Source organism: Cucurbitaria berberidis (genome assembly GCF_010015615.1).
Source record: "Cucurbitaria berberidis CBS 394.84 unplaced genomic scaffold K460scaffold_4, whole genome shotgun sequence".
In the NCBI taxonomy this organism is placed as follows: Eukaryota; Fungi; Ascomycota; class Dothideomycetes; order Pleosporales; family Cucurbitariaceae; genus Cucurbitaria; species Cucurbitaria berberidis.
This window is the reverse complement of record NW_024468938.1, coordinates 1,810,419-1,823,214: the sequence shown is the minus strand read 5'-3', so window position 1 is coordinate 1,823,214 and position 12,796 is coordinate 1,810,419. Positions and strand designations below refer to the sequence as shown.

Below are 12,796 nucleotides of genomic sequence, written 5' to 3'. Positions count from 1 at the left end.
CTTAATTCAACCGGTCGCCGCTCTGCCGTGATCCCGCGTGCTCCTCTTGTCAGTATCGTTTACGACAAACGTATAGGAGAAGAGATGCTATGCTATGCCTGATCCAACCACCCACGCGTGCAACTTTGGACCCCCCTCTCGAGACAGCGGCTACGCGGAACGTTTTCGTGCTGTTGTAGCACTGTGGCGTTTGCGGTAGAAAAGCAAAGAGAAAAGGGAAGAGGACATAACGGTATTTTAGTTTCTTAGCTCAGCCGTTCGCTCCGACGTTGCTTTTCGCGCGTGTGGGTGAGTGGTACATTACCTGGCGTGGGGCGGGGCGGGGCGGGGTTATAGAACTGTTGAATATTAAAAGCTCGAGGGTAGGAAAAAGGGTCGGCGGCAGTGCGGGGCAAATTTAATCAATCAATCCATCAATCAATCAATTCATCGTTCAAGCCGTGCTCTAGCTAATGAAAACTTGAATGAGGCTTGTTAGACATACAAGACAAGACAGGACAAGACAAACGCTTCTGGCGCAACGAATTGAAGGAATTGACTGGATTGGATGTAGCAATCAATCTTGTTCCAACGGGCTGGCTGGCGCGGTTGGAAAGCTCCATTTGACCTGTTGCAGGTGCTAACCAAGTAAGACATTCATTGCATTGCGCATGAACCCCCATTGACGTGTCAAGCCAGCCGCAATGTAAGGGGGGGTTGGACAACGCAACAACGCACGCATACCGTGGTGATGAATGCGAACAGGAGGGAGCGAATCAGAGCTTGGAATTGGGAAGAGGGCTGGGTTTGTTGTGGTTGTTGGCATCAGTCTTGTCGCGAGGCTTTCTTTCTTTCTCTGTTTTGGCGACGTGCGTTGTGGATATGGGGAGCTTCACTTTTGAGGCGGTGATGCTGGCGGCTGGCAAGCTGCTAGTGAGTAGTGAGGTGAGAGACGGTGTAGGATGTCTGGGGTGGTGAGGTGTCTACGACTTCTTCTTGTGTACATGGAGATGGCCCTGTTGGACAAGGCAATCACCACCTATGACTGAATTGTCCAAATCTATCAGCGCGTGGAAATACTTGCAGCTCGAGACGTCAATTAGCGAGTTTAATTCCTCGACAGTCGTCTTGCAGTAGCTGCTGCACTCGAAGCGTCCCGAGAAGGCCCCTAGTGCGACGCAGCGGTGGGGCTCGTGGGCACTACTACACTATGGTACGGGTAGGGTACTAAAGGCCGCAAGTACTGTTCCGTGAGAAAGCTCGGAAGGAATTAGTCTCGCTACGTCTGGCCTAATGCATGTAGGCAGGCCCAAAGAGGGGGAGAGGCCGATGTTCGAGATGAATTCGAGGGGGCAGCCTTGGGGAGGAGAGGTGTTTTCCTGCTGGACATGTTGGACCAAATGGAGCATTGAGGGTGAATCTTCATGGGTGAGATTGTGTGACGCTCACCGCAGGTTGGCAGAGTGGCTGCCACACCCAGGCGCATCTTGCTTCTGATTCGACTCGGGCTCGGTTTGCTTTTGGTCTTTTGCGCTGGGAGGCTGCAGGGTGAGAGGGCGTCTGTCCAATGCTGTGCTGGGTGCTTGACCGCCACGCACCACACACACACACACACACAGCAAGCACCAAAACATGGAGCTGCTGCACGCTGAATTTGTCCCTCTCTCTCCTTTTCCCTTTTTCCTTTTCCTTCCCCGCTTCTGTGAGACCACTACCGATTATTCCCACTCGTGTCACCCGGTCGACGGCTCCCATTTGATTTGTTTCATTGCATTGGACAGGGACTCGGGATACACAGGTGCTGGTAAGCCGCGTCGTGGTTGCTTCGCGCTGATTGGCGACTCAACCCAGCCTCTTTGGCTATTGCGCATCTACTGCACTATACTGCATCCCATCTCACCTCGCATTCGACCGACTCATCTTCGCCCTCTCGTCCTCGTCGCCAGCCCCAAAGTCCCCCCGTCAGCCTGCTCCTCTGCGCCCTGTTGAGCCTCACGTTGCTGCCCTCGCCCGGTGCCTGTTTCGAGGTTAGGCGCCAACGCGATCCACGGTCATGTCGCTTGGGCGTCAATAATAAAAAAGCCTCATCTCCTTGAGTCGCAGACTCTGCATCAGGCTCTGAGCAACTGAAGAGAAAAATTCAACAACGTGGAGAGGGGAAATGCGCTTTCGCAGCGTCGAGACACGAGACATCAACTAGGTCCATGGATGCAGCAAGCCACCGTTACACCCCAACACGACACAGCATGCAGCCGGCGCCAACACGATAGCACGAGTCCTTCCGATACGAGCCTGAGCACGCCGACCAGGAAGTTCCCCGCAGTCTACTTGGGCTACATCTCCCAGCCTGGTAGACGGTGGATAAGAAGGCTGGGTGTGAGCTGAGAGTCCACGCCGCGCCGCGCAGAGCGGTGGGTGTGCCACAGTCGATAGCAGAAGATGCCTCACTTGCTGTCTGCCAGCAATGGCGAGTCAAGTCGGAGTAGAAGTAGGCAGAGAGCGCGGACAGAAGTCGGAGAGCATCGCAGCATGTGGGACCGCCTGAGTCTGCAGAAGATTGGCTCATGGCTGAAGAGGGAAGAGGAGGAACCCCCGCCACCACCACCACCACAACAACAACCTGAAAAAGCTGGAGCCCCCAACAATGAGCAGAACAAGGAGAATGCGAGGCCACACTCGAGCGGAGAGCCTGTTTCACGAACAGCAGGCCTGCTGCATAGGAGAGGCAGTAGGAGGGTGGTCCCTGGCTTGCCTAGGCCCTTGACGTTCAAGAGGATGAACAGCGAGAAGAGGGACAAGCTATTGGAGGTGCCTCTTGAAGCCGAGCCGAAACGAGCTGCGTCGGCCGATCGCAAGGAGTCGACAGTCACAAAGCGATCCCTCTCCCCACCTCCCATGTCCGTACCCTCCATGTCTGCGCCCGACCTCCTGAGTCCGCGCGAGAGCGACAGCCAAAAGAAGCCACGGCCAGAGCCCACAATAGGCGGAGGGCCAGACTCGAACATTCCCGCAGGCGCAAGACAGGTCGACTACGACGACGCGCCTAGCCAAGACTACATGGCTGTAGACGAACCGCCGCCCGTGCAGCTAGCTGATGCGTACTCGGAGCATGGCTCGCATCGGTCCGCATCTGACGTCGATGATACACGGCTGCAGGAAGAGCTGGAGGCCAAGTGGATTCTGAACCTCAGTATGCACTTCCGAGACATGTCGGACCGTGAGAAGTTCTTCATCACCTACGCCGAAGAGCCCAATAAGTGGAGACGCGTGACGGTGTCCTGCGATTACCGCCAACTAGAGCCCGAGTCACTCGAATCGGACCTGAAGACTCTACATTACCAGAGAGACAAGAGCTCCCGCATCTACGAAGCCATTCGTGACTCCCTGCCCGATATTCAGTTCTACGACACCGTGACGAACCTCAAGCTCGAAACCACAGATGGTCGTCTACATGTTCACGTCACCGAAGACGTCAATGAGATCATCCCATACCCTCCCACGTCCGCTATCGACCACCTCGAGTGCAAGCGCTTCAGAGAGAATGCCGTCTCCTTCGACTCGCACATCTCTGGATTCGTTTACAAAGTCTCCATTCACAACAAAGTATACATCAAGAAGGAGATTCCAGGTCCAGACGCTGTCGAGGAGTTCCTTTATGAGATCAACGCCTTATCCAGCCTACAAGACTCCAAGTCCGTCATCAAGTTCGAAGGTATCATTGTTGACGAGCAGAATGAGCTCATCAAGGGGCTGCTGATCAGCTACGCCGAGCAAGGCGCACTTGTGGATATGATCTACGATTACAAGCCAACGGGCCAACTGCATTGGGAACGCCGTGAGCGATGGGGGCGTCAAATCATTGAGGGTCTTTCCGAGATCCACGAAGCCGGCTATGTACAGGGCGACTTTACATTGTCAAATATTGTCATCGACCACGATGATAACGCGAAGATTATCGACATCAACCGCCGCGGGTGTCCTGTTGGTTGGGAGCCGCCTGAACTTGCAAAGCTCATTGAGAGCGGGCAGCGCATCTCGATCTACATTGGCGTCAAGTCAGATCTCTACCAGCTAGGCATGGTGCTATGGGCGTTAGCGGAGCAACAGGATGAGCCAGAGCGCCAGGAACGACCACTGGCGCGGACACTCAATCGACAACACACGGATGTTCCAGAATATTTCAGGGACATCATCCGGGCCTGCTTGAACGAAACTCCTCGTGGACGACCAGCCGCAAGCGCTCTTTTGAAGAGGTTTCCGGAACAACAGGAGCCCAAGATCAAGGTTGCATCAAGAGAAAGCGTCTCAACGCATAGGAGCGCCAAAGAGTATATCGATCCGGCTACCGCTGTAGACCTGGAGGACATTTCCAATCATCGCCGGCATTCAAGGAACAAGTCATCGTTTGAGAACATCAATGTGCCTCCCACAGAATACCCCGCGTCATCCGGCTCCTACATCATGCCGAACAACAATATTGAGCGTGGGCGATCTCCCAGTCCCTTGCGAAGCAGCAGTACGAACAGAAGGAGTGACTGCTCGCCATACCCCGGTCATCGATCCGTCATGTCGCTCGATGATTCAGAGCTAGAGAATGAGCTGGCTAGCCTTCCAGCTAGCAGAGAGACAAGATGGGAGCAGGTGTACATAGACGGCGACACGAAACTAGTCCAGCGAGGCTGTGTCGATATCGATGTTCATGATTTTGCGACCCAAGAACCGAAAGAGGTCTGCATCACAACCCCACCAGGCGAACTAGAGAACTCGTTTCTGGCAGGCAAAGCGTCTGACGATACGCCGCTAAGCTTGTCACAAGTTGCTGAACTCCAACCAATAGAACCTCCGGCCACACAAAACTGTCTGCAAGAACCGCACGACAGAAAGCATCATCGAGGCGTTGGGAGCAAAGCCTCCTTTAGCGATCGCGTACACCAGCTGGCACAATCACAGACTCAGCATACAACACCCGATGACACACAATACCATAGCCGCCATTCCCAGATTCCAGATTCCACGACACTCGCCAGCCTCGAGCACGAGCTCGCAATGGACTCCTCTGTGAGCAGCTCGGCCGCACCATCTCGCGTTGGTACCGGATTTTCTATCTTCGACCGCCCAGAGCGCACGGGAAGGGTCTCAACGGGCTTTTCGATGGCGGCAGGATATCATATGCCGTTACATCAAGATTCGGGCTTTGCTGAACCAGAGCGGGTCTCGTTTGAAAGCGAACGTATACGGTACAGTCTGGATGAGAGTATCAGGGATTTAAGGATGTCGAAAGAGGAAGACAGGATCCATGAGAGGCTGTGGGATGAAAAGGATGGCGCCTTATTCGGTGAGGGCGTTCGCAGAACTGAGCTTGAGATCAAGCCAGAGCCGATTCCCATTTTCGCGGTCCCAGCATCACCGTCGAAGCCAACAAACGCAGCAAGCTCCTCAATGGCACCACCGACAGCTCGTAGCGTAGGGCCAAACAACGTTCTACGTGTCGCTGACGTCCGAGACAAACCGCTGGAAGAGAAAGTGTCCAACACCACCATCCGACCGCCCAGCATCCTCATCCCCGACTTCCATCACGGGGTCCCCGAAGCTGTTGAGTCCACAAAGTCGAGTCCGCCTATCGCGACGCCCGTAACTGGTTCATCCCGTGAACGTACAATACCCAATTACGACCCCTACAATCATTATTCACCACAGCGTCACTCCTCCGATCTCCACGCCTACTCGAGCTCTGATCTAGGAGATGAGGCAGAAGGAGCATCTGACGACCTCTCCGATTACCTCTCCCACTCCATTTCCTACTCGCATCCCAGCGACTATTATCACTCGCAGCCACAACAACAACAACAACAACAAGAAAGGGGTTCGCAAGGACCAAAAGTTTGAATATCATGGCGTTATCCTTCTTTTATCTTCATGTTTTCATATCAAGTCGTCTCTGTACGATGACTGTTATTGCCAGTTAACTATTTTTAACTCTTGAGTTTTATTCATCTCTCTCTCTCCTATTGTTCAAGCGGCTTGTTTATTTATCTATCTTCGTTTGGGTTCGGTTGTACTCATCATCATTTATTCATTCGCTATTGGTTCATGTGTAAGATGGCTTCTCTTCTCTTCTCTTCCCTTTTTCACGTGCTAGATGAGCGTTCCAGGGAGGTTCATGGTTTAACTCGTCCTTTCTTTCTCTTGGACATTTGGTTTTCAAGTTCGTTTTAGCATGGATGGGCCTGAGAGGTCTCCTTGTTTGATAGCGTTAGCGGGGTCCTTTTTCGGGGTTTGATTTGATTGGGATTACATGCAATTCAATGCGAGGGATAGGATACCAGGGTGCATGGGGGTTGATATAGCATAGGGATTTTTTCCAATGGAGCATTTACACATCTGCATGTACTGGAGTGGAAAGTGATTATGCTGAACATGCATGCTTTTAGACGCAAGTTCAAAGGCTTCCTACTCTACTCCAGAGTCGAAGATCATCATATCTTCATTAGTATGTAGACCGGGACAGTGTGTCGCAGTCGCGCTACTACTTGCACGCAGATGAAGGCGGGCCTTTAAGAGAGGTAGCTGTCGGTAAGGCTATGCCATGCAATGCAGAACATGATACAAACACTCCTAACCCTCACTCAACAATTACTTCAAGCCAACCGAGTTACAGTTCGAAACTTATCGTTAAGACGTGATTCTACAACGTAAAGGCCATAGTCACAGTTTTGGCAGCCTCACTGAATGGGTAGGGTGGAAAGGGAAGTTTTCGCGTTGTGGCTTGAGACGGGGTTTGGTATCTCTTGCATTGCTGAAGTCATAGGCACAGTAGAATGTTTTTGATAGTTAAAGATCTAATATAAACGAGCGTGTATTTAAGTTATAAAAGGTACCACCAAGCCTATCTGTTCTACGCAATTTACCAACTACTATTGCTTCTCGGAAAACCAAGTAGAATATCACAAGGTCTAGTACATATACATGGGCGCTTCTAGACCAGAGGAATATCCCCGTGCCCTGTATACTGTTAGTAAAATTGCATCTCCATTTAGATATCCAACTCACATTTGTCAAGATCGTCTTGGACAACCCGCTTGACATTACATTGCTTAGCAGTGTCAATGACCTGGTTTTTCAAGTCCTTGCACTTGGCGCCCATGCAGTTAGTAGCATCCATACCCTTCTGCAGCTCGTCGTCTTGCCATCCAAACACATAATCGGCATGCTGGCCGAGTCCTGTGTTGTCGCCGTAGCTGAGGTAGAACGGGTTAGGGTCGCCAGACTTCCACTCGCTGTTGAATGGTGTCGTGTCCCATACGACTTCGTACATGAGCTGTGGGATGCGAACAGGATGCGTCGAGGGGCAAGAACCACCCAGGCTGAGAAAGTTGGCAGGACCGGACGTGGGATAGGCAACGTGTGATTTGTGGTCTGGGCTGTCGAGGTTTTTACCATCCCAGCAGCTGGAGTATCAATTAGATGAACGGTTTTTGAAAAGAAGATTTGTGGATGCATACGTGGGGAAAATAATGTTCGAACGAATGCCACCCTTGCAAGGGGCAGTAGGCATCTGTTGAGTGTCGAGTCTGCGCTCATGATTAGCTGTGGGGGTTGAGAAACTTGCACTATTTATGATGGGACGAACTTGTTATCTGCGCATGGCGCGGCATTGTCTCCCCCAAAGTTGGGTCCAGTGTAGCAGCGGAAACAATTTTGCATCTTCATCTTGGGATCGACTTTACGGTTCGTCGGATCACCCACTAGCATACGGAAACCCTGGGGTGCCTGGTCAGCCATGACAACGAAACTTTTGCTAGAGGTACGTACTTGAGGAAAGGCTTTGACCTTGCCCGGCTGAGCTGAGACGTAGTATAAAAGAATACCGCCGTCAATCTTGGTGCTGAAGTCATCATTGAATTGTCGTCTGTGGCAGCAAAGATTAGCTTCATCTTGGACGCAATACAATCAGAGGTCCTTACGCGGCACCTAGTTGCCTCACGCGCTTATACGTGCCGTTCTTTGGCGACTTGAAGTACATGTTGGCTGTCCAGTAGTTGCTGAGGTCTTTGGAGAAGGCGCATGTCGTGCAGGAAGCAGTCTTGGAAACATCGCCAGTAGTCATTGTCATGTTGAAGCCATTTCCTCCGACGATCTGATGCTGATGGGGAGAAGGGGCCTGGCCGGGGTTGACCAGGGGATCCAGGCGGTCAATGACGACTTGCGCGCATCCAAATCTCAACATGGTCGTGCCACCTTGTCTCTTGCTCAATTTGCTGCTGAGCCATGCTGGTGCATCCGAAAAAGGAGATGCCTGGGTGAGTGCAGTCAGGGCGAGAAAAGTAACCCAAAGCATCGTGGATTGTCGGTCGTAGTCCGTATCTCGTGAGTGTTGAGAAGAGAATGAATCGTGATGTGCGACTGCGACCTCGGGAGTGATGCTGTTGATAAGCGTATGGGTCATGGTTTGAGTATTGTCGTTACATGCCGATATTATTGCAACTGCCGAAGCGCTCCGCCGAGTCAACCTGCCCACTGCTGATACTGTGTTATACCATCAATATAGCAGTGACCATTCACTGCTTGTGAAAAAATAGCACGTGGTCCACTACCTAGCCATAGCAATGTATCGCATATGATCGGCTCAAACATGAGTAGTTCAAACTTCCCTAGCCCCGCGATACCATAGTTGTTAGTACGGTCCTATTGATTAACTAATATATACCCGGGTACAGCCGCGTTCGGCACTTTGGCTCCATAACCAAGCTTTATCTCCTGGAGGACGATCGCGCCTTAAAAGTTGAGCGGACCAAAGTTAAAAGACGGAACACCAAGCAGAGAGCAGAGTTTGCTCGGGACCCCCTGTCTGAGTTCTGGGACTGGGCTGCTCAGCTGCGTCATCTGCCGTTGTTTATTGCTACTGACTAGTCGCTTTCGGGGTCTTGGAGTTGAAAAAAGGTTATGACGCAGTCGTGAGTAGCCTAGGGCAACATAGTCATAATCAAAAGCGAGCCTTAGCAAGATTGAGCTGAGGTTGAGCTGAGTAAGATTTTGCAGAAGTAATATGCCAAGATTGATTAACCGAATCGGGGGTATGCCAGGAGTAGGGAGAAAATAGAAAGTTATAAAGCTTGGAGAGCTCTCTACAAATCGCAAAAACAGTTATATAATACACTAAACGCTAGGTACGGTACCGCGATATAAAACAGAACTATAGAACTAATTCCAGCTACGTAAAAGCAATGCTGCTGCCTACAGCAGCTGAACAAAATGCCAACAGTGTTATCATCCGAATCCCCTCTTAACTTGGAAATAACACCCGACGCGAGCGTTGGCCTGCTTAAAAGCCACGATCAGTAGGCAGGCTTGTAAGTGCTATTGATTGGATCATCTTTGCGATGAAGCGCTGTGGTTGCCTAGCGCGGCTTTTGGAGGTGGCTGTGCGCGCCTTCATAAACATACGATATCCTCCTACCGATACCAACTCCTTCCTCCCGATGCTTCTAAAACGACTGAAATACCCATAACGCACGTACACGGGTGAAGGCCGACACCATGGACCGTTTCTGGAGACTTAGCTCGCTCGGCGTGCAAGGTGGCATTGCTGCGATCTTTTGCGGGATTGCCTTGTCAGGCTACATCTTCGTGGCTTTCGAACTGCAACGCTTCGCTGCGATTAAGGTAGAGGGACGATCGCGTGTAGAGGGACTATCACTAGGCTTACTTTCAGGCTTTTTGTTGTTATATCTCGACCAGACACTATTTGCAACTTTTCCCCACTATCTTGGCCTAGCAGGTTTCAAATCCAAGAAGACTTGGTGGATATATCCGATCGTATATCAGATCGCATCTACAGTAGCCTGGTATACTGGATACCTACCGGTGTTTGATGTGCGCGCATGCTCTCACCTCTGCCTACTGCACCTGGATGCGATAAATGAACAAAGTAGGGTACGTTCATTAGACTCGACACCTTCTATGAATCCCAGCCTCGACTCAGGTACAAAAGGTAGCGCTCTAAAGGACTTCTCATACAAACGCCTGGCCGAGGTCAATTCCATTCGCATAGCACGAATCATGCCATCACCTTTACTCGAATCCCCTATACGATGCGAGATTTTAGAGGCAACACTAGATGATTCCCCAAACTACATCGCCTTATCCTACGCTTGGGACTCCCATGAGGGAAAAGTGTCGGTCATTTGCAATGGAAGCTGTTTGACAGTCACACCGAACTGTGCTCGAGCTCTGCGCCAAATACGCGAAATATACGGCAAATGGCACGCCGTCAATGTGTGGGTGGACGCTATCTGCATCGATCAAGGAAGCGACACAGACGCTCTGGGTGAGCGATCGCAGCAGATTCAAATCATGGGAGAAGTATACAAGAGGGCAACACATGTAATTGCCTGGCTAGGAGACCACAAGGCGCACAGCCAGGAGATTTGCGACTTCTTCCTTGAGGTTGGCCGGGCCTGTGGAAGCGAAGCGGACGAGTCTCGAGCCTGGATAGCAGCAAAGAACGTGGCACATGAGAAGACTCGACAGTGGATTGCATTTACATATGAGTTTCGCGACTTCTTCCATAGGTCCTGGTTCCAAAGACTGTGGCCTGTGCAAGAGGTCACCCTACCACTTCCTGGAAAGGTTACCTTACTCTGTGGAGGCTCATCGATTCCGTTTGATCATGTCCGCGTTGGCTGGCAGGTTCTTACCGATATCGGCTTTCTTGCTGGATCATTGGATCTTGATCAGGCTGTTGCCTTGCAGTTCTACATCAGCGATGCGTTAGCACTGAAACGGAAAGAAAAGATGAAGACGGGGATTCGCAGGTTTGGGCGGCCACTCATCACGGACTTGTCTACTTTTTCGCTCACCAGTGTGATGCGGACGACGCGGTTCAAATCTTGCAGTGTGGCAAAGGACAAGTTCTTTGCGCTCTATGGTGTTTTCAAAGAGCTTGGGATTATCAAAGGCTCTGGGGATATTGACGTCACACAATACGCACATCTAAGTGACAAGCAGGCCTTCTTCTTAGTATTCATGCTATGCTTTGCAAAGGACCGTGACCTTAGCATCCTCAAGTCCGCACGATCACATGAACGATACCTCACACACGACGACTTCTGGGCCACTCAGTTCGATCCTTATGACACATTAGGGAACATGATTGTGGGTATAGGCCCAAAGATTCGACCTCTCTTTTCTGGTAGCATTACGGACAACACTCCCGCATGGAGGAAAGGGCTACCTTCATTTATACCAGACTGGACGCAATGGACTCCTGGCGACTTGGACGACTCGGACATCGCGCTAGTTCGGTCATACTCCACGAGACAGCTATGGTATATGCCCCCGCTGACAAAATACGGAGTTGAAAAGCGACAAAGAACGGCGCTACTGGACCCGCAACATGCACCAAGATTACTACGGTCACGTCGCCTACAAACAACTATTCCAAACCAGCTGCAGGTCCAGGTAAAGGTGATCGGAACCGTAAGGTCCACAGGCATCGTGGACTCCTTTGGTGTGCTATGGGATCTCTTAGCATCAACCATCAACTTCTACGCGTATCGTAGGCAGTGGACTGCTTTGAACAGTGGCCAGAGCGTCTCGAGCGATCCCATATTCAAACCCGTACCCGAAGCTGTTGTCGCTGCACTAATCGAAAGTGTTCGCAACTTCATTCTCAACTCGACGATCGCCCAGATCCTGCTCTCTCTTCGGTCGATCTATCGAGAATCCAGCACTTCTAAGATGGTCAACTACGTAAGATCTGGAATCCTGGTCTGGTGCCTCTGGCCGCTCATAATGCACGGCGTTTGCGCATTGAGTCCATCAGCGCTAACGTGTAAAAATCCGGAATCGCTGGCTGCTTCCTACCGGACCGATTTCTCTATCACCCTCTTAACACTATTTGTTTACGACTGCAATGCGAGTTCCCTCCTCCCTAGACGATCATACGCATACTGGCTGTTCCGTCGGAACTCAGCAGCCGTGTTAATTAGCGGTACATGTCTGTTATGGACATTCCGAGTCCCGATCTACAGCACAATGTATGGCAAGGCAGTCCTCGCATCGAACGACTGGTTCGAGATAGTCATACAAGTCGGTCTCATTGCTCAAGGAGTATGTTTCGTGGCAAGCCTGCTTGAGGACAAAATTTTAAGTTTTCTAAGTCGGATTGTGCAGTTAGTTAGCCTGGTTTTTCTCACCATTAGACTTCTCGTGCGAACAAGACTACGCTACATGGCGATAGCTATAGCCGTAGGGACTGCTTCGCATGCTTGCACTTGCATACCGGGGACGCTGAGAGAAATAATCGGGAGCAACGCGTTTAAGAGAGCTGGCACTTTCACGTCCGGCTTGACGTTCTTTACCACGGATACGTGGCTGACAGGTAGCACTGGTGGACCGGTGCAGTTGTTCGATGTCGTCGCTATCGTCGACGGCGTCGATGATCCAATGATTCTTCGGTGTAGTGGAAATTCCTTCACGGTTGTTGCTGCGGCCTACGTGGGTAACAAGTCGCGACAAGAGGTGGCCGAAAATAAGAACATTTGGGAAACAATTATCCTCGAGTAGCTTCGGCAAGTTGGTCTGTTTTTGTCTCGGAGCGAATATGATAGGTTCGCCTGTGCCATGCGCCCGTTCTAATGAGATGTCAGATGTAGTGCAGCCGCCGGAATAACGTACAGCTTCTGCGGTGACACTATGGCCTTGTACAAAGGCTTCGTCGGTTGCTTCAGCTTGCCCTGCAGCGACCCAATGTGAAAAAAATCTAGACTCGAAGCCAAAGTCGTGATATGACGGCTACACTTAATCGTTTCATAGT

The 12,796-nt window shown here is 51.2% G+C and overlaps 3 protein-coding genes across 3 annotated transcripts; 2 read left to right on the top strand and 1 right to left on the bottom strand.

Moving 5' to 3' along the window:
- Positions 1 to 2,418: 2,418 nt before the first annotated feature.
- On the top strand, positions 2,419 to 5,865 carry K460DRAFT_357028 (uncharacterized protein; the record flags this gene model as incomplete). The annotated part of the gene is made up of 1 exon (XM_040932006.1): positions 2,419 to 5,865. The coding sequence occupies one exon, from the start codon at positions 2,419 to 2,421 to the stop codon at positions 5,863 to 5,865; it is 3,447 nt and encodes a 1,148-aa protein (XP_040785837.1).
- Positions 5,866 to 6,955: 1,090 nt separating this feature from the next.
- On the bottom strand, positions 6,956 to 8,637 carry K460DRAFT_396614 (uncharacterized protein; the record flags this gene model as incomplete). The annotated part of the gene is made up of 6 exons (XM_040936111.1): positions 7,944 to 8,637; positions 7,792 to 7,888; positions 7,610 to 7,740; positions 7,482 to 7,550; positions 7,030 to 7,427; positions 6,956 to 6,981 (listed from the first exon to the last, which is right to left on the bottom strand). The coding sequence occupies exons 1-6, from the start codon at positions 8,423 to 8,425 to the stop codon at positions 6,956 to 6,958; spliced, it is 1,203 nt and encodes a 400-aa protein (XP_040785836.1). The 5' UTR covers positions 8,426 to 8,637.
- A 1,401-nt stretch (positions 8,638 to 10,038) lies between these two features.
- On the top strand, positions 10,039 to 10,380 carry K460DRAFT_290957 (uncharacterized protein; the record flags this gene model as incomplete). The annotated part of the gene is made up of 1 exon (XM_040929244.1): positions 10,039 to 10,380. A coding segment is annotated over one exon (342 nt), but the record flags the coding sequence as incomplete, so codon positions are not given.
- Positions 10,381 to 12,796: the final 2,416 nt, after the last annotated feature.